The sequence below is a fragment of the Amphiprion ocellaris genome, chromosome 3 (assembly GCF_022539595.1).
Source record: "Amphiprion ocellaris isolate individual 3 ecotype Okinawa chromosome 3, ASM2253959v1, whole genome shotgun sequence".
NCBI lineage: Eukaryota > Metazoa > Chordata > Actinopteri > Pomacentridae > Amphiprion > Amphiprion ocellaris.
The window spans coordinates 14,443,117-14,463,973 of NC_072768.1; the positions used below are offsets into that span (position 1 = coordinate 14,443,117).

The following is a 20,857-nucleotide window of genomic DNA, read 5'->3' on the forward strand; positions in this document are numbered from 1 at the left end:
CAGTGCGACCAGTGAGCACATGATGGGGTGTGTATTTTCTACACAGGTTCCTGGGCTGCTGTGCGGCTTTTATTCAAAAATCACCATTCCGGAGAGCAATCTGATCTGATCAGCACCCGGGCATTTCACAAGCAGGGCCGCCCACAGCACTGATGTCGGTAAGTGGCACGCAGAATTATCTACATATAGAGAGAAGGAAAATGTGATAGTGATGCATGTAGGCCTGTTCGGCTTGAGAGCTGCAAACAAAGCTGGATGTGCTCCTGTGGCAGGCAGCGGCTTTGTAGCTGGATGTCAGCATGGTGCAGTCTCGAAGCCTCAAATCAAGGTCGATGTGAATTGCAGCAGCAGCAGCAGTAGGATAACAGGATGCTTCCAGATGGTAAAAGCAGAGTGTTTAGGGAGTCAGCTCCGTCACTGCGTGCTATACGCGCAGGAAAACCATATATCCGATTATCTTATCGACGTTTGGGCAGATGGGAATGCGGTGTCCACTTGTGGGGAGCCACCACAACAACCACCCCTGCAGCTGCGGCAAAAGTTCGGCGTAATAGGTTTATAAAATATCACCACAAGCACGTCAAGGGCAGGGCAAACGCCAGAAAACCGCACCGCAGCGTAAGACCATAATGACCCTTATTGTTTTAAGTGGCAGTTCAGCACCATGGAGAGGTCATGATTAGGTCTGCGAGCTGGGATTATTGGTTTAGTGGGGTGATGCCATAATCTCATTTGCGTTGTGATCGGTTGGGTTCATTTCGTTGTGTGTAGATTGTTGAACTGCATCCAGAAGCTTGAGCCCGAACAGCTCAGTGAGGTGTTTTCAGCTCTGATGCTTCATGTTTAATGAGGGTGTTGATGTGACATGTTTAGACTGGGCGTGTAGCAGAACAACTGCTCAGTGTGGACTACAGTCACTACTAATCGCACATAAAGCCTGTATTACTTGTACTTTGATATTTCTGTTGTTCAAATCACGACAGAGTGGATTTGATAGACCACAGGGATTTATATTGTTTTTCTTAGAACATAGTCACTGTGTTGGTCCTCCTAAATGTGCAATTTTATGCAAAATTTTATATTGGATCGATGCATTCTCTGTAACTGTAGGTCTGCAAATAACTGTTATTTTCATAATCAATCAATCTGCTAATTATAATTGTTTGCTCTACAGAATGTCAGAGCATAGTTATAGAGGAAAATGCACATTGCATCTTCCCCAGTCTCAAAGGGATCATTTTAAATTGCTGCTTTTTTCCAACCAACAGTCAGAAACTGAAAAAGATTCCACATTCACAGATTCATAAAGAGTAAATGCATTCAAGTACATAATATTTCCATTTGAGTGAATGAATTTTAGCATTTGACTACAATTATAAAAGCTGTAGCTCTGTAGTACTGTATGACATATTCAGATTTATTCTAATTGTTGTTTGTTTCCTCACACCACTGACACATCATAAAAAGTGCAAACAAATGTGCATCTTTATTAAACTCTTGCTTTATCTGTTCATCTACCATTTCATGGGGTGTTGTTCCTTCTTCCAGGGCAAATATCTATTCAGAGATTATATTCAGGTGTCAAAAGAATGATCCACTATTCCACAGTTTCCTCAGAGAACATAAGTCTTGGGCCATAAACATGACAGCCACACTAACCACATTTCATCCATTTTTAAAGGATTGATTACAAAAATATCAGCGATTTTACAGAAAAGACATCACATGCTGCTGGACTCACTCACTTAAAGCAGTTTTACTGTGGGTTTCCTGTTCTGCAGGACGTCAAGACTAAATTAGAGCAGACACAGCCGAGCAAGATGACAGAGAACAAACAACATCATATTCAAAAGGAGTGAGTTGGTGCACGTGGGTGTTATATTGTGTAGAAGTAATAGATGGATGTAGTTTTATGACTTAGAGGTGACTTCTGTTTGTTCTGAAAGCAGGATCTGTGTCACTGTGTTTAAAATGTGACACAGAGATATTCACAGTAACACAAGAGGAGGTCTCTTCCCAATTTTTTTGTGAAATACAGATAAAGATTTTTGACCATATGTTTTTGAAATCTGGTACTGTGTTAAGAGTTTCAGAGAAATGTGTTATTGGTTTGTGTTCAAACAGCTTGAAAAGTGAACATGGAAAAGATTGCATTTTGTCTGAATTTAGAATCTTGATGGCTACTTGGCCCTGCATTTATCTACAGATATCATGATGCAGATTTGTCAAGAATGTCAAATTTGGTTATTTGTTCATGTTCACAGGGTTTAGGGTAGTTGGCTTGAGGGGCCACCTATGGCTCATGGAAAAAGGCCAGGAACTGTTTCCAAAATACTGGCTCCCAGCCCTTCATCGTGCCTCGGTCCAGAACTCACGAAACACAGCCAAGAAGAGCAGCGAGGGTTGGTGAGGGAGGCGACTGAGCAACAACCTTGTACCTTGAAGGATGATGACAACAACCAGCTGACTCCTCCTGTTTCTGCAAACCACTATTACATGAGTTGTGACCCGAGTCCAGAGGACATGGAGGACACCTGCTCTGAGTACGACAATGTGGGCTCGGATGTCGAGCAGGACTATGATGAGGTGCTGCACTTGAACAGGGAGGGCATCGTGGACATGAGGTATTACAAACAGTACAGTCCTGAAGATGGAGGCTATATAAAGCATGCAGCAGGTGATAATATTAATGATAACACCAGCGCTGCTGAGCAGATCACTCCCAGACCTCGACACAGCACAGAAATACATGAGGGATCACAATCAGACACTAAGCCGTATAAGACGAGCCATCGCTTTAGGTCACATTGTGCCCCGATTGCAGGAGATGAAGCAGAGGGTGGCATGAAAAAGGCCCAGGAGGACAGGTTCTTCTTCAATGATGGAGATGAGATAGAAGAAGTGCTAGACGGTGCCAAATTTATAGAGGATTTAGAGGAGACAGAGAATAGTGTTCAGAAGCAGACTGGCCTATACCAGGGCAATGAGAATGAGAGAATTAGAAAGGGAGGTGATGAAAGAGAACGAGAAGATGACACTCGAGTCACAAGGAACCACAATGTCCCAGGAGCTGGGAAGAAGTGTGAGTCATCTCACATGGGTCCTAAGGAGAAGGAGAGGCAGGGCAAAGGACGAGGACGGAGGGGAACAGGAGAGGACATTGAGCACATTGTTTCTGGGATCAAAGGATGCACGACTAGCAGCACCGAGCTGCGTCCAAAGACTTTGTCCAAGGACTGCAAAAAGGCTGCTGTGCGGACCAAAGCTAGGCCTGGTTCCAGCAAGCAACATCCTCCTCCGCCGCCTCGTCATACCCACGCTCAGTCGCCTACCGACAGCCAGAAGGCCCAGCCACAAAGAGAGACTCCTCCTGTTCCCAAACCCAGTCCCTCCACTGCTAACAGCCGGGACAGTGAGCCCAGGGTTATCAAACCATCCCTGGCTGCTCATCACACACCGGAACAACAGAGAGAGTCTCCAGAGGAGCGACAGAGACGGCCAGAGAAACCCCAGCAGGTAACCAATCCAAATAGGCCAAGTCTTTGTCCCATCTCATCCCCCTGTGGTTTGTGATTGTTAATATTTGTACCCAGCACTGTGCCGCAGAGTGAATTAACTAAGATTTTAATTACATGCTTTGCTAGAACGAGTCTTTGTTGCCTTTTGCATATGGAGTTATCGTGTACACAATAAGAAACATTTAAAACAAGACTAGCATGAGTTAGAACAGATGTTTGTGTGCAGCAGGAGGAGAAGCCAAGCACAACCACGATGCCTGAGGACGTGCCAGAGGAGCCAAGGAGGCCTCAGTGTCCAGAGCTCGTCCCTGCGGGGGACAGTAACACTCCCGAGGTGATGATTTGTTTCATTATAAAAGAGCTCAAAGATAAGAAAGTACAATTTCTTGCAGTTTTTGCTAAAGAACCTGTCTTTAATTTAATTCCTTATTATGCATGCTAAAATTCTGAGACATATTGAGGCCATCGTACTGACTCATATCTACTGTGATAACTGACTTCTAATGCTATTTCCATGAAATATTTGCACTCGAAGTCTAACTTTTGAACTTATTTTCAAAGAAAACACAGGAGGCTGCTTCCTTCCCCAGCTTTGAGGATGGTAAATATCTCAGAATATTCTTAAATGTCATCATTTTTATGAACCTGTGCAGCACATTACAATCTGTTGTTGTTTTGCTGCACAGTCCCAGGTCCCTGTGAGCCAGAAGATCTCATTGATGGAATCATCTTTGCTGCTAACTACCTTGGCTGCACTCAGGTGTTGTCGGATAAAAATCCATCTAAGTCTGTCCGCATGTCCCAGGCCCATGAAGCTGTCAGTCGTATTAAGGTACACCTCTCTCAAGGGGGGCTTTGATTTGGTTTGCAAATATTTAAATTGACTACTGCTTTCTGATTTCACCAGCCTGCCTCAAAATGTAGCAGCAAAATTGAATGAAATTTGGACATTCGGGTCCTCGAAGACTAGACAAGTTGCCTTTTGAGCTTCAGATATCAAACTGTCTGACTGAGGCACTGTTCCATTTTATGCCAAATGTGTGTTTGCAGGTTTCGAAAATCAAATATGGTGTATGGATAATAGTTCTTCAGTACTGGCAGAGTTTTGCTGTGGGTTGCAGTGGATTAATGGTATTTTTAAATGTATGTGTGTGAGAGTGAGTGTGTGTGTAGTTAGCTGGCCGATTTGTGGAAGGTTAGCTGTGCAGTAGATTCACTTATTTACCACACAGTGGAGCTGTTGCTCTCCTGTTTTTTTCTCACCTCCACCCATATCAGTGCTTTGAATGTGAGCTGAAAATGGGCATGTTAAGTATAAAACATCACAATAAAGAAGTGAAATGTAAAACCCTCATTAAAAATGATGCTTCTTTCAAAGAGCCAAGACGAAGACTCTCAGATGATGACAGAAGTGGACCTGTTTATCTCCACGAAAGCTGTCAAAGTGCTGAATGCTGATACACAGGTTAGTAACTCTTAGATCTGTGTGTTGTTATACCCTCTGTTTTTATTGTCACATATAATGACTGTCATTATTTTTGCTTTCTGTAGGAGACAATGATGGACAGTGCCTTGCGGACCATCTCCTACATCGCAGACATTGGTAGCATCGTGGTTCTGATGGCTCGGAGGCGCATGTCTCAGGCCTCATCGGAGGATTTCTCTGAATCGTCCGACTCTGCTAGTGACGGGAAGAGTCAGTACAGGATGATCTGCTATGTGTTTGAGTCAGAGGATGTAAGTGCTGCCGTTTAACTGCACCTATATTCTTAGTTTTTAATTCAGTTTCGGTTTTAAATGTGTTTTCTGTGGTTCCTGAAACCAACGTGATCTTTCTCACTTCCTTGCTGTTGTCAACTGGGATAGCCTTTCTGCTGAGTAGTTTTCCCCAAACACTCCCCTTCCCATAGGCACAGCTAATTGCACAGTCCATTGGTCAGGCTTTCAGTGTGGCCTACAGAGAGTTCCTCCGAGCCAATGGCATCAACCCAACCGACTTGAGCCAGAAACAGTACAGTGACATCATCAACTCCCAGGAAATGTACCACGATGACCTCGTCCATTTCTCAAACTCAGACAACTGTAAAGAGGTGCGACATTTTTTATTTCTCTGAGGGGAAATTGTGGATGATGACAGATGGATTTCCCTTAAAGGAAATGACTCCATTAGAATCTCACAAATCTTCTAAAGCCCGGCAGTTTAAAATGTGCTTGAAAAGATTTAGGAAATGCTTTTTTTCTGTGTTCCAGCTCTACGTGGAGAAACAGAAAGGGGAGATCCTCGGTGTGGTAATAGTGGAGTCTGGCTGGGGCTCCATCCTGCCCACCGTCATCCTGGCCAGCATGCTGAACAGTGGCCCTGCAACTCGCTCTGGAAAACTCAGCGTGGGGGATCAGATCATGTCCATCAATGATACCAGTCTGGTGGGGCTGCCACTGGCCACCTGTCAGGGCATCATCAAGGTACGGATCATTATCGAGTAGTTCCAGTTAGTGTTTGTACAAAAGGTAATAACTGAATTAGGGAATGGCACGGTGGCTTCTTTTTGTCAGCACTGCAAAGACATTCTGGTCAGCTCCACAGGAGACTCTAAATTGGTATGAATTTGACTGTCAATATCAAAAACTATTAGGGGTCTGCTGACTTCTTCAGACTACCCCCTGCCTTCATGCTAATTGCATACTGAGATGTGCTACAGCAAGGATACTAAACTTGCTTTGACTGGGAGGCACTTAGGCAAAATGACAAAAGGCCAGTTATTGAACAAACAATAACATTTATTAGATAAAATGAATAAACTAAAAAAATCCTCTATCTTTGACACAATTTATTTTCATTTTAACTGAGAAACAGCCAAGGCACAGAACTGAACATTTACTCCAGAAACAAACAAACAAAAAACCCCAGTATGAATCAATTTATTTACATTGTGCGTGCAGGCCAGTTGATACCCTATTAGAGGCCTCATTGGCCTCACAGGCCATAAGTTAAGTATTCCTGGGCTGCAGCTTCACAACAGATAACAAATGCATGCAAGTTTAATCATGAAACTATATATAGCATCCTCAGCAAGTTATTCCATCCACACAATCCTGCAAAAAAAAAACCACTGAAACATAAAGATGACAATAATCTTTAGTCCATAACCTTTTGACTTTTACACCCTGTTTGCTGCCTACAGCTCCAAGCCCACTGGTTCCAACTGAAGTTTTTCTCAAATTGGTCACAAGTACTCAGCAGGGTGATGTACATAGGACTGAATCACGATAAAGGTTTCTTAGACACTGACAGATTGTTATAGCACAGAGGAATACGTTAAATTAGAGCGCTGCTACGGGTAATACTAGTTAGGACTCTGTGGTAGATTTCATCATTGGTTCTGCTCTTTTCATGCCTGTTTTGATAATAACCGTCATCCTTCAAAACGGCTGCAACTTGAATATGTTTTTGGGCTTGTTCCAGGGCCTGAAGAATCAGGTGAAGGTGAAGTTGAGCATCGTGAGCTGTCCCCCTGTCACCACCGTCCTCATCAAGAGACCTGATCTCAAGTTCCAGCTCGGCTTCAGTGTTCAGAATGGCATCGTAAGTGAGCCCTTGTCAGTCGTGACACTAAACTTCAGGCTGAGTACCAAAATGAAAGGCTGCCAACTTCTGAGGAGTGCCACTGTTTCTGAAGATTGATGCTGGTGCCATTTTCTTTGCAGTTACATATATAATGTGTGTTTGGCATCCTCAGATCTGCAGCCTGATGCGAGGCGGTATTGCTGAACGAGGCGGCGTTCGTGTTGGGCACAGAATCATTGAAATAAATGGTCAGAGCGTTGTTGCCATGGCACACGAGAAGATCGTTCAAACCCTGTCTGTCTCAGTGGGTGAGGTAAGAACTGGTCGTGACACAAGACAGCAATTTTCACTGATTACCACACCGCAGAAACACTCTGCCACACACGACTGGATCAGTTTGAGTTCAGTTGATGGCCAAACATTATTGGATACATATTCACTGCAGCATGCATTCAATCAATAAGTAAAATCAATAAAAGGCCTTGGAAAAAAAGGGCATGGTTAAATATTTAAATCTTTACTCAAAAGCTGGTAAAATCAAGTCTAAGTAGTGCTGCAGAGGGTGATTGTTTAATTCCATTTACAGTGCATTGTTAACTTATGGAAAATAATTCCTTTACTTGAGTGCAAATCTACTTTTTAATGTGCTTGTTGTTATCTGAACATAAGGGATGCTTTTCTGCTTTACAGGAACAGTTCAATAATATGGAAAATTTACTTCTTTGCTTCCGTGTTGAGAGTTAGATAAAAAGACTGATACTCTCCTAAGTCCAGCACATTAATCACAAAAAGTCAGCACGTGTTGATTTTCACTTTTGTTTTGGGTGGCTTAAATAAATATGTTTTCATTTCAGGAACTGATAGGAGTATTTTATTACTTCTGGAAAGAGTCGGCCTTGCTTTTTACAAATTTTTTTTTTTTTTTTTTTTGCCAAGCTAAGCTAACCGACTGCAAACTGTTGCTTCATATTTATTATGCAGATATGAGAGCGTTATCAATCTTCTAATCTAACTCTTGGCACGAAAGAGTGAATCACCTTATTTGCCAAAATGTCCAACAATTGCTTTGTAAATTTGTAAATTTGGCCTCAAGGAAATAAATTAGCTTCTTCGAGTTGACAGTTTACTATAAATAATCTTGCAAATTGCCTAAATTATGTCCAGACAAATAGTTTTAATGAAGCATTTGCAGCTGTGGATTACTTTTTTCCCAATTTCTCCCCGTATACATCTCCATTAAAACCATAAGAGCTCATTATTTGTCAGAAATGCGTCCAAGGTCTCTTCTCTCTTGTAGCACAGAAGGGAGTAAATTAGGCCTGGATTCAAGTGATGTGATTACGGCTGTGCATCTATAAATGGGGTTGTTAAGACGACGGTGTAATCAGCCCGCTCCTCTCATCTGTGCCTCTCTGCCAGATCAACATGAAGACGATGCCTGCTGTGATGTTCAGACTGCTGACAGGACAGGAGACGCCTATCTACATATAGAGACCCTGCATGGATCCAGCCCACTGTAGTTCTGCATGTCTGGCTGAGTGAAGACAATAGACAGGTGGCTCAGTGGGAGGAGGAAATTTATTTTTCTATCATTTTAGTTTTTCGGCTCTTGTTGCGATGCTGTAAAGAACATCCGGTTCTCATTTTCAGGTTTTATCTTGAATTACATTGTCATAATGGCCTTACAATGTGAATACTCTGTCTGTAGTACTGTACGTGAGTTTATGGTGTTGAAGAGAAGTAGCTTTATGGTCATGATTATTTTCTTATGAAGAGATAAATTAGTACATTTATTTTTTATTTAGTCATTTTTATAATGTGTATGGAGTTTAAAATTGTACTTCTACTGTAAATACTTTGGATTACTCAAGGACTTGGTTGGAAAGGCCATTTTACTCCTACAGTATATGCATGTGATTATGAAAAATTACTGACCAGGGATTCATTCTCAATCGGACATGATAATGTATTACGGTAAGTATTAAAAGAAGATAATAATATGCTGTACAAAGGCACTAAACTCTGTGTATTATGGTGACGCTGAAGGCCAAAGACACACCTACTATTCAAAGACATACAGTATGGATGATCATTACCTTTACCAGAGCTTACAAGAATGTATCAAAATATACATTGCTGGATGAATGTAATGTTAAAACACACTGAAAATACAACTTCACTGCTCAGCACTTGTTTGTTTTTATTTTATTAAGGTGTTACGGCAAAAAAAAAAAGGTGCTTACAAAGTATAAAATACATTTGGCTGAATTACAGAATAATCACTTTTCTGGGCAGTTTAATATTCTTCTGGTGTTTTCACATTTTTTTGGATGTCAGAAGTTGTGAAACTGCTCAGAAACTATACACATATTACAACTTGTTGGTGCCAAACAATCTGCATGTGATGCAAGAAATCCTGATGAGGCCATCCAACATAAATAGAATCAATATTAAACATGTTTGTCTCATTCCTATCATCCATATTGATCGGTGTATATACACATTGTATGGATCTCAAACAACTTTTATTATATTTACAACTACTGCAACATGACAACGTACTTTACAACTCCAATTATTTACAGATAACTCAGGTGTAACACATTTACATAGATAATTAAAACAAGTGTGAAATTAGACACTTGATCTGTAACACATTCAGCACAAATATTTTCAAGTATTAGTTGGAAAACCTCCCTGATGGAAATCTGGACAGCATCATATATGGTCCTGCAACAGAAACAAAAAGAACACAGTCAGTGTACAGCAAAGATGGGAATAAACTCATGCTGTGGTGGCCATAATAGCTGCATTATTAACTTTATTTGAATCTGCTACGCTTTGTTTACGCTCTGAATTTGGTTTCAGTGCATTTTTTTTGTCGCATTTTTACTTTCACTGTGGACTCATTTTTCACTGCAATATAAAGTCCTGCACTTCTGTGAAAACAGCACAACATGGCTAGAAGTAGAGAGAATTACAAAACATCTTCTCTGCAGTGACACAGCTATAATTCCATAAATCGTAAAAGAAGAAATTACTAAAGCTGGATTTCTTTGATTATTTTACAAATAACTATAAAACCTGAAATCAACATGTACAATACTTTTTTCCAAGTGTCCAGAGGGAAAACCAACACTGGAGAAAATAGTAACTCTCCATACCACAGATATTCTACTTCTTACATTTTTTTCTGTTTCTGTACTTGCTCATTATATGCTCTGTGTGAACACGGCCTGCAGTTCAACTGAAAATTCTAGTCTGTTGGTTGAAACTGAATCAGTAACAGCTTTTTGGTTGCACAAAGGAATGTAGAATTGTTTGTTTTTTGTGAAATCTGGTTCCTAAGAAATGTTTATTTTGGGGCAATTTTTAAATAATATACGTAGAGTGATGGAATTTAGATGAAATGTAATGATGCCAGGCTTGGATTTGATATAGATGAATAATTCAAGAACTGTTTAAAAGTTGAGAATCCTACAATTCTTTCTGCTTTTACCGTTACCAGCTCTCATAAATGGTATGATTGAGTGCTGATTTTGCAGCAATAAATGTACAACTAAGTGATGCTTTTCAAGGACAATGAATCATGCTGTGCTGCTGCTTGTAAATGAATAAGTGATTATAAGTAATTATAAGCAGAAAAAAATGACTTTAATGATTGCTAATGTGCCAAAAAGGAGTATCACCTCCTTAATGCAATCAACTTACCGCTGGAAGTTTTGTTGGCAGCGGAGAAATCGTCACTCCATCGATGAAAACTGAATTCATGTAACCCTCTCCATAAGAAACATCATCATCTTCATCGCTGTCCATATCCACACTGAAAACCTCTTTGATCTTCTCTGGTACCAGAAAGTCAAACATCACCACCAGAATCCCAATGATGGTGCACAGCACACCTGGAAATCATCTCAGTTAGTGGGAATCACTACTCTAACGAACACTTTGGTTGCCAGTTTCAAATGCAAAACCTGTGAAATGATGACATGTGCAGCTCCAAATCTTTACCTGTGGCCAGAGCCAGCCAGAATGAACGGCTGTATTCTGCTTCAAAGGAGGCAGTTCCTATAGAGAAAACACACTGAGGCACATTCATGATGGTGGAAAATGAGGCCATGGAGAAGAAAATGAAGGCAGCGGTGGCTATCATCATGTAGCCGGCATACAGAATGACGGGCATGGAGAAGAGGATGTTGGCGAGCATCCAGCAGCAAAACGCTGTCCTGTGGAACATAATGAGCAGCAGCTTTAACTTCTGCTACTTTAATAGAAGCATCTGCTCCAGTTGAAAATGCACTATTTGACAAAATGTAACTATGAGTTGTTTCTAATCACCAGAGAGTTGCAGAAGCGTATCGTCCAGAGTATCTGTACTGAAAGATGAGACCACATGGGCTGGTCAGGGTGAATTTCTCAGCGATGTAGAGGATGGGGTTTGGTAAACCTCTCTCCAGAGCATCCTCGTACACTTCCGCCATGGTGTCATGCCAGCTGAACACCTCATTGTAGTTAATGGTCTCATTGAACTGTACAACAGGATTCCCTGAGAGAGAAAGAAGGGGAATTATGTATGTATGCAATCATAGATACACCTATAATTGATTTGCAAAAGGGCTAAAAATGACATGAATCCACAAGATGGAGTTGTAAATTTTTAGAAGACTTCTGAGTGAACATCTTAACCAAAGATCTGAGTTGTTAAAACCATTAAGGCTGCCAGCTTCTGGCTGTTTTGTACATCAGAGCTACACAAAACAGCAGCAACAGTGACTCACCTTTGAGAGTAACGTTGATGCCGTACAGTCCAACGTGCAGGCCGATGTCAGCGTTAATCACCGCGTTGCTGAAAGACTTGTAGGTGGCGTTTGTGGTCACGCTAGCCTCAGCCCAGTCGCTGGTAAAGTTCAGCGCTGCAGAGAAATGACATAAAGGTAAACAGTGATGACAGGAAAAGAAAAAAATCTGCTGCTTATTACACAACTATGATAAGAATACAAAACTCACCCACTATCACCGCACCTATGAACAAGCTGATAATTATTCTGAACATCCAGAACACACGCTGATAGGAGAGAAACAGCACAATAAAATTATTTCAGGTGCAGGCAAATTAAAGAATCACCATAAAATGATGTTGTTACTTTTCACTTTCAATACGCATCCTGACAAACACAGAGGGAGAGAAAAACTCTGAGGTTTAATGACCTGTCTGCAGTGAGTAATATGTTATCTGCACTCACCGACTTCCCTCGTATCCCTGGCAGAATGAGGAGAAGACCGACTGCTACCACAAGGAAGACCAGAATAATGGTGAGCAAGCGGGTACTGAAGATGAAGGCAGTCCTTTGTAGGATGTAGAATGGGTAAATGTCATCGTAGAAAGTCATCTTAGCGTCTGATCTCACGGACACAGCTGAGACTAGACAGTGTAACAGAGAAGACAGTGTTAGTGGTGGGCTTCTCGGGTTCCTCCAGATGCAGAGATAGCAGCTCCTGTTACCTCCAACTGATAAGGGATGTTTCATTCCTAACACCATGTAACATATCAGATGATTAAGCAAAAGCACGTCTAAGTTTTGCAGCAGCATTTAACTTTGTCTTGCATTGTGTTTCTACTGCAAAGACAGAAAAAAACATCTATGCAATCCTATACTACTTCAGTCACTATAAGGTAAATCAATGCTCCTGACTGCTTTACCGACTTTAAAGCATTCGTTTCAATCTAAGTAAGAAGTTTTCAAGAAAAAAAAAGCAGAAAAAAGCGCAATCCAAAAGGTCTTTCTTACCTCAAAGTCAAAGGACGAGGACTGAAGAAGTGAGTGGAGTATGACTGTTGAGGGAACATACACTTCTTTTATACCAGCGGCCCCTTTGTGTCACCGAGGAGGAGGATGATGCATTAAGTGGAATGCTGTGGAAAAGAGGTGTGATCCAGAGATGGTGGCCATTCCCATTAGGGAAACACAGGTCACATACAGTTTGTGATAAGCTGAGCAACACCTCGGCTTTACTATTGTGGCATTCTCCTCCTGCTACTGCACTACTTCTGCACAACATTTCAACCTCTCCAGCAGGTAAGACTACAACTATTTCATCTTCTTCTATCAAATACTAACACATTTAGGGAACATGACATTATTTTTGGATGTTTTAGATATTCTAGCAAGACCTAAAGGAACATTAACAAAGTTTTGGAAAGTTTAACTATTTATTCAATCTGTGGAGTTAGACGTCCTGATTTTAGTTTCTTATCTGTGCTAAAGCAACAAAGTGGAAATAAAATAGGAATAGAATAGTAAATGTACCTTCACCTTGTCTTCGCTTTTCAGGAGTCCTTCTCTCCTCTTGGCTGAAGACTGAGCTGAGGAGCATCTCCTCGCATCAATGGATTTGCGTAAATGGCTGTGGAGTGTGTGTGCAGTGGTTGGTCTGGTGCTCAGTGTCAGTGAACGTAAGTACACAGCAGCTCACTCTCAGTTACCGTAGAGGAGTAGAGAGCCGCTTCACTTTCAGCTCTTCGTGTGTTAACAGGTTCTCAGTGCGAAGTCAGCTGGGAGGTTCCACGTTTTGACGGCTGGTACAACAGTTTAGGAAACCCTAAAAAAGGAGCAGTCGGTGAGTTTCACCGCCTGTCTGTCTGCCTGTCTGTCTGTCTGCCTGTCATCAACACACCTGGTTACTGTATGTGTGTGTGCGCGCGCACAGGTTCTCATCTGGTGCGCCTCGTGCCCGCGCGCTACTGGGACGGAGTCTACCAGCCGCTGCACGAGCCGCTGCTGCCCAACCCGCGCAGACTCAGCACGGCCCTGAGCGGAGGCCCGTCCGGCCTGCCGTCCACCCGGAACCAGACCGTCCTGTCCCTGTTCTTTGGTGAATATAAACCAGATATTACTACTGCATTATAGGTTCTGTCACCATCAACTGACCAAATGAGATAAACGATGATAGAAACAGAATTTTAACGTGCTAACTGTGGTTACTATGGTTACAGTCATGTTGTAAAACCTCATAGGGTAAACCGGTGGAAGACGTCTCCTTAAGAACAATGTATACTGTTGAGCGTGTTCGTGTTTTGAGATAGAAGACAAACTACTTCTCTCCAATTGAGCTGTTTATTTTGTAAATATCAGTGTCTCAAAAGAATCTTGTACAAGGACCTCTTCTGTTTGGAACAACCTCCCAGAAAAGGATAAAGTCTGATGTGAACGGAACATTTTATTCAGTATGGTGAAATGCGATTGGTTGTAGAACACAAACATATAATTCAATTATTGAAATGTGATTGGCTAAAGGTGGGAATAAACCGTGGTTTAGATTTAGCTCTCCCATTAGTTGGTGCACAGGTATGTCCATATCTCTTGGCACACGATTCATCCAATCCCCAGGAGCCACACCCTTTAAAAAGAACCCTCCTGGTTAGTGTTATTCCATTGTTAGCTGTGATGTGATGCAGCCACTGGTGGTGTCTCATAGGGAGGATTATTATGGTTTCCACCCTTAAACGACCTTGAATTTAGCAGTTTCAGTACAATTAGTTGTTACCTTGTAAGGAAATAGGAATGTTCTGTGTATCAAAGCCAAAACTCTATGTTTGTTAGTGTGTGTGCATGTGTAGCAGAAGCTGTAACTTTCCAGCCTGACCTGTCTGTGTCCATCATGTATTTAACCCTTCAGAGCCTGGGGTTAATGCTCTCTCTCTCTATTCAGGTCAACACAACTCATACATTAATTACACAACAAATGGTTATTAATATCAATATTGTAATACTCATATGTGATATCAATTTCAGGGTTCAGTTAGTAGTACCTTAAAAAATAAATCCTAACAATATTCTCTTTTAAATTTCTATATTTTTTATTATCATTATAATATGTATGCTTAAGTGAACTCTGCGTAAGATAAACTATATTCTCAAATTCTGATTTTGCTCTGACTTTAACTGCCACATGACTGTTAGGTAAAGCATAAGAATGAATTTCTACTTTTTACAAAAAAATCAGTTTGATTGTTGCTAGTTGATTTGCCGAGGACAACATGTATAAATTTACTTTATTGTCATTCATATTTAAATTCAGAACATAAAATAAGGTCAGATGTTTAGCCAACAGTAGCAAACAATTTAAGCTAGCTAGCTGGTGCGGTAGCTAGCTAATGTAGCAAAACATCCATCCATCCATCCATCCATTATCTATACACCGCTTAATCCTCACTAGGGTCGCGGGGGTGCTGGAGTCTATCCCAGCTGACTTAGGGTGAAGGCAGGGGACACCCTAGACAGGTCGCCAGTCTGTCGCAGGGCTACATATAGAGACAAACAATCACTCTCACATTCATACCTACGGGCAATTTAGAATAATCAATTAACCTCAGCATATTTTTGGACTGTGGGAGGAAGCCGGAGTACCCGGAGAGAACCCACACATGCACAGGGAGAACATGCAAACTCCATGCAGAAAGATCCCGGGAAAGCCGGGACGCGAACCAGGGATCTTCTTGCTGCAAGGCGAAAGTGCTAACCACTACGCCACTGTGCAGCCCATGTAGCAAAACATGATTAGCTAAATTCATATAGTTAGCCTTTTAGATAGATAGTTATACACTTTTTAAAATTGCTGATTCTGTTGTTTTACTTTAACTCGGTAATACTGTACATATTTAATCAGAAATTTAGCATTAGCAAGGTCACAGTATTGAAACCATTGACGTCCACTGGGGGCTTATTACCCCATGTCAGGGGGTATGAAAGTCTTCCTTCAGAAGTCCTACTCTTACATTTTTACATGTTACAAAAAGAGTTTGTTATGTTTTGTTGAAACTACTGCATGTTTTTTGATATGAATCACATGTTAACAGTAAAGGAAAGTATGTGTATATGTATTCCTATAAAACAACACAGCAGCTTATTTTGTACTGTCAGAATATAAGCCTTTAAGCTATAATCAATGTACTCAGGCCACATAAGTGTAAACTTATAAGATAATTAAGTTACAACAATACATTAATACCTTCAATGATACTTACCAGCTGGATTAAGATTACATTTTTTTTCTATGTTGGCTGATATACCAAAATACGAAAATCACATTGAAGCAACATTGAAAAGCATTGAATCTATGCTGATGACTGACATTAAAACCAAATGGAAAGTGCTTATTATGATTGATGTTGAACATACGTTGGATTTTCAACTATTAGTGACACTGAATCAATATTGATTCAACCATCATATTAAAAGTCAGTCTCAGCTCAGTTTTGACTGATTAAATATTGAAGCAATGTTTATGACGCATTTCAACCATGATTATCTATAAGGCAAATTTAAAATTTAAATGTTAAAATTATTCAAGCAAAGGGTGCTAAATTTACAATTTATGAAACATGTCTCACCCCGGAAGTGGTCTCAGCTAGTTCTTTACATTACAAAATACGTACGCTGAAACAATTTTGGTGAACTGATGTCATGATTTAATGACATCTTTTCAGGTTTTAAAGTTGTTATAGGTTGAACCACCATTGATTTTTAACCTCAACCAAAAATCAACCAGACAGAGCAATCTGGAAGACTGTTGTCGGCGGCCTATGCTCCAGAAGGAGTGATGGGCCTAACTAACTAACTAAAAATCAACCATTGTGACCACAAATCAATGCTGAATTAACATCTTTTGCTATCTGTGTAGTAGAGTGTGTAATTGTTTTTTGAAGTTATTAATTATGCTTAAACCTTTCAGGTTATCATGTTACATTTGAAATTTTTGACTCACGAACTCCTGGATGCCCACCTGAGTTCATGAACATCCCAGTACCAAAAGGTGACCCCATCTTTGACCCCACTTCGACTGGAAGTGTCCTGCTGCCCTTCCAGAGAGGACCATGGGACAAAGAGTCTGGACAGAGTCCCAATAACCCTCGCACACAGGTTATTGATCCTTATCAATATAAAATCAATGTTGCATTTACCTCTGCAGGCTTCAGAATCAACAGTACATGTGAGCTCTACAAGTAAAGAGCAGGTCAGGGCAGTACATTGTGTTATGCATCATTTAATCTAAATAAAACTACACGTTACATGCAGGTCAACCTGGTGACTGCATGGATAGATGGCAGCTCCATCTATGGCCCCTCCACTTCCTGGTCCGACGCCCTGAGAAGCTTCTCTGGAGGACTCTTGACTTCAGGCTCTGAGTATAACATGCCAGCTCAGGGAGGAGGAAGCAATCTCATGTGGAGCGCTGCTGATCCCTCTACCGGAGAACATGGACCCCAAGGTCTTTATGGTGAGACAGTTTACACTCGACACTGAAGTTCATCCCTGCATCAAACACTGTTCACAAAGAATTAATTTCATAAATATGTCAGGGGAGCTATTGGTCAGGGTCAGGAGGGAAAAAAGCAATAAACTGACTGAAATTATTTTCACTCAAAACTCAAAAAGACATTTCTCTTTAAATGAAGTGCAGGACATCCATCCAAACAGCCAGGTGTGACTGAAGAAATATTGCTTGGAGCCCATCCAAAACAGCTGAGCTCACTGACATTTAATGTATCCCCCAAAGCCCACAAACTCAGCAGTGATGTAGGACACACAATCATTCACAACTCTGCCTCTGAACATCTCCTTGCCTTAAAATAGTAATTTTCAGAAAAAGGAGATCATTTTATTTGAAAACTGTTGTTACTTTTGAGTTTTTCAGATCTGTTTTTTAGCATTTTTACCATCACGGACTCCTTGTGATTGCACATAATTGATGTCCAAATATTACAAAATCTCGATAAGCTGCACTATATTATTAGTGAACTAAACCTTAAGCCAGTCTCGAATCTGTTTTGTATTTTTGCACTGAATGTGGCAACACCTTCCCAATCGATACTGCAAGCTGCTGATAACAAACAACAAAAAATTCTTGCAACTATTATTTCACCAAGGTCAGCCCCAAACAGGGTTGCAGCCTGCAAGGCTGAGTCAAGAGAGACCCAGCCTGACGTGGGCTGTGACTCTTTAATTATTGTGCAAATGGCCTGTCACCCTCACCACAGTAAATCCCCTTCTCTATAGCAGAGAAGATGCCACACAGGTGTCATGAAACCAGTGTTTTGTTCCTCGTGTTGTTGAAGGTGTGTAGTTATTATCTGGGGCGGAGACGGTGGATATTCTCCCGTTGTCACCTTTATGGTGTCACAACCTTAAAGACAAACAGCCTAATTATCTTTCCATTAGTGGTCAGACATATTCATCTATTAGCCTGATAGGATTCTGGGACAATACAGAAGAAGGACAGAATATTTGTGAATTATTGGTTGTTTATATGAAAATTGTTGAATATGCAGCCTATTTCTATATATGGCAATATATTGATTCCAATGACCTGGATGAGTAGGAATCCACACGAACTTGTTGTTTCTGTAGTGATGTTACTCACGCAGTGAAATAGCAGAATTTCCTGCATTTTGTGCCATCTCTTGTTTTTTAGAGTTGGGAAACGCCTGGGCCAATGAGAACATGTTCACGGCAGCAGAGGGGATTATCTGGTTTCGCTACCACAATTATGTCGCCTCCAAACTGCATGAGGAAAACCCAGATTGGTCAGATGAGACACTGTTTCAAAACGCCAGGAAGACTGTTGTGGCCACATTCCAGGTAGAAGGAAAAGTCTTCGTGTAATCCTCTCGCTACACAGATGCTGATTTAATTTGCACTCTGGAAGGAAGGAGGTTGCATTAACGCCAGGTGGTCATTAAAGGCGAATGTGTCATCTCTCATTAGTTTGATTAGCACGGTTCTGTCCTCCTCAAGCTGTGTTGAGCAGCTCTGCACATATATTAATATTTTTTCTTACTTCTGTTGAAAGGAATAGGTGAAATATTCCCAAACAAGTAACCCTTTTAATGTTGTCAAAATTAAAATTATGATCATAAAATGTTATTATATAGCCTATGAAGAAATTACTCCAAACAGAAGGGGAAAAAAATTTGCATTGGGAATTATTATCACGTAATGCAGTGGTGTTATATTCAATTCTGACAGCTATAGTTTAGATGTAAATTAAAAATCTCCACTGTCTATTTTTCTCTACTATGCTTTCACACAGAATATCGCTGTCTATGAATGGCTGCCCGGATACCTCGACAAAAAGCTTTCTCCTTATCCAGGTAAGACTCAGCCAGAGTGCGTGTGCGTACAAGTGGACAGGAAATGTAATGCACCGGTGACCACAGGCCACGGTGAGGTGAGCTATCGGTGCTGGTGTTTGGCAAAACATGCGCTCCGTCAGCAAAGCATCACTCTGACTCTCTTTCTTCTGCTGAATAAGCACCCACGGATGAAGAAAGTTAAAGGACAATGGTCAGATGATCCCATCACCTCTATCACTTTTCATTTTTGTCTGTACTGCGTTCATTCTCTCACTGTGACCATTTGCAGGAGCTTTGCATGCACAAGGAATGCTTTTAACTTTGTTCTCGGTGTCACTCTTTACCAGTTGTTTTGCGCTGTCCTCTCACAGGTTACCAGAAGTTTGTTGATCCAGGGATCTCTCCTGAATTTGAGGCTGCTGTCATAAGATTTGGCATCACTATGGCCCCACCTGGTGTTTACATGAGGTAGTGATTTCTTTTTCCTGGGGCATAATTCAAGCTCACTTTGTGCCACTGTGAACAATGACAGACACAATCTAAAACCCAGTATGTGGATTCTGTAAGAAACAGAGTTTATTGCTTTGACGCTCCTTTTTGCTACAGAAACAGAACCTGCTATTTTCGGAACATCATCAACATAGATGGGAGCACATCACCAGCAATGCGCCTTTGTAACAACTTTTGGAAGCGGCAGGTATATAATTATTATACTGATGCATTTTATTATTACCACAGTGAAGTATTTGACAAGGTTAGGGTTACATGATAGGTATAAATAGGACTGCATAACCATATTCCAACACCAACCTTATCTTCTACACCACATACTCCACCAACCTACTTTCATTTTCTTCATTGTAAGTAGTAGTTAAAGGTCTTTCAAAATGAGAGCAGGCTGAGGAGTCACTTTTATATAAAGAGGGAGAACAAGTGGGAAAACTTTTATGAATTTAATCCAGGACTGTAGAAACAGAGAAATAAACCCTTTTATTTGTGAGTACAAATTTGTGAGCCATTCTTTTAAATACAAATCACTTTACATGCATTCACATTACATTGTTGAGTTGTTGTTTTTTTTTTACATACCATGTCAGATCTAAATCTAAATACACTTCTATTTGATAAATACTCAGTCAACATACAGGTAATGTTAGTCTTTATTCTAGTTAATATAAGCCTAAGAAAGAGCTTACAGATATCTGTGTACAGCTGAATACAGATGTTTTAAAGGTTCTTCAAGGATAGAGTAAGAAAATTCTCGCTGTGAGGAATGATGATGGAGGGTGGAATTAAATTATTAACAGTCTGTATAGTATATAGTTATTCAGCGTTTATTTGTATAGGGGCAGGTATGTAGCATGAAGTGATGCCTCAGCATTTATAGCCTGTACTAATTTGCAACGCCTGTCCCTAGATGGGCCTCAATGTTAAATACATTTTTCATTCCAGAGCGCCAATGTGAAGACAGGCCAGGATGTAGACGACCTCCTCATGGGCATGGCTTCCCAGATTGCAGAAAGAGAAGACAATATTGTTGTAGAGGACCTGAGAGGTCTTAACCACTGTCTCTATCGCTCAGTTTATCATTCATGAACACGTTCTGCAGTAGAAACTGATACTCACTGCTTTGCTCTGCTT

General features: G+C 40.9%; 3 protein-coding genes across 5 annotated transcripts in view; 2 read left to right on the top strand and 1 right to left on the bottom strand.

Moving 5' to 3' along the window:
• On the top strand, positions 1–9,272 carry apba2a (amyloid beta (A4) precursor protein-binding, family A, member 2a). The gene is made up of 12 exons (XM_023284119.3): positions 1–158; positions 2,265–3,516; positions 3,745–3,852; positions 4,080–4,119; positions 4,205–4,350; positions 4,897–4,983; positions 5,070–5,255; positions 5,429–5,608; positions 5,769–5,981; positions 6,982–7,101; positions 7,256–7,396; positions 8,503–9,272. The coding sequence occupies exons 2-12, from the start codon at positions 2,296–2,298 to the stop codon at positions 8,572–8,574; spliced, it is 2,514 nt and encodes an 837-aa protein (XP_023139887.2). The 5' UTR covers positions 1–158; positions 2,265–2,295; the 3' UTR covers positions 8,575–9,272.
• duox2 (dual oxidase 2) lies at positions 9,259–13,613 on the bottom strand. Of its 2 annotated transcripts, XM_035954584.2 has the most exons (9): positions 13,392–13,613; positions 12,873–12,997; positions 12,327–12,505; positions 12,091–12,148; positions 11,862–11,996; positions 11,422–11,629; positions 11,095–11,309; positions 10,795–10,985; positions 9,259–9,813 (listed from the first exon to the last, which is right to left on the bottom strand). In XM_035954584.2, exons 3-9 carry the CDS (start codon positions 12,471–12,473, stop codon positions 9,802–9,804), a joined length of 966 nt encoding a protein of 321 aa, XP_035810477.2. In that variant the 5' UTR covers positions 12,474–12,505; positions 12,873–12,997; positions 13,392–13,613; the 3' UTR covers positions 9,259–9,801. The 2 variants fall into 2 exon arrangements, with proteins under 2 accessions (XP_035810477.2, XP_023139888.2); XM_023284120.3 differs by lacking the exons at positions 12,873–12,997; positions 13,392–13,613 and having other exon boundaries at positions 12,327–12,517.
• The window catches only part of duox (dual oxidase), a 15,958-nt gene continuing 8,114 nt past the window's right edge, over positions 13,014–20,857 (top strand). For both annotated transcript variants that reach the window (XM_023284122.3, XM_055009236.1), the window contains exons 1-11: positions 13,014–13,160; positions 13,416–13,537; positions 13,618–13,701; positions 13,792–13,956; positions 16,816–17,003; positions 17,160–17,361; positions 18,556–18,722; positions 19,174–19,234; positions 19,588–19,684; positions 19,823–19,913; positions 20,669–20,771. In XM_023284122.3, the coding sequence (XP_023139890.2) occupies positions 13,471–13,537; positions 13,618–13,701; positions 13,792–13,956; positions 16,816–17,003; positions 17,160–17,361; positions 18,556–18,722; positions 19,174–19,234; positions 19,588–19,684; positions 19,823–19,913; positions 20,669–20,771 (1,225 nt within the window). In that variant the 5' untranslated portion in view covers positions 13,014–13,160; positions 13,416–13,470. The remainder of the gene's footprint in view (positions 13,161–13,415; positions 13,538–13,617; positions 13,702–13,791; positions 13,957–16,815; positions 17,004–17,159; positions 17,362–18,555; positions 18,723–19,173; positions 19,235–19,587; positions 19,685–19,822; positions 19,914–20,668; positions 20,772–20,857) is intronic.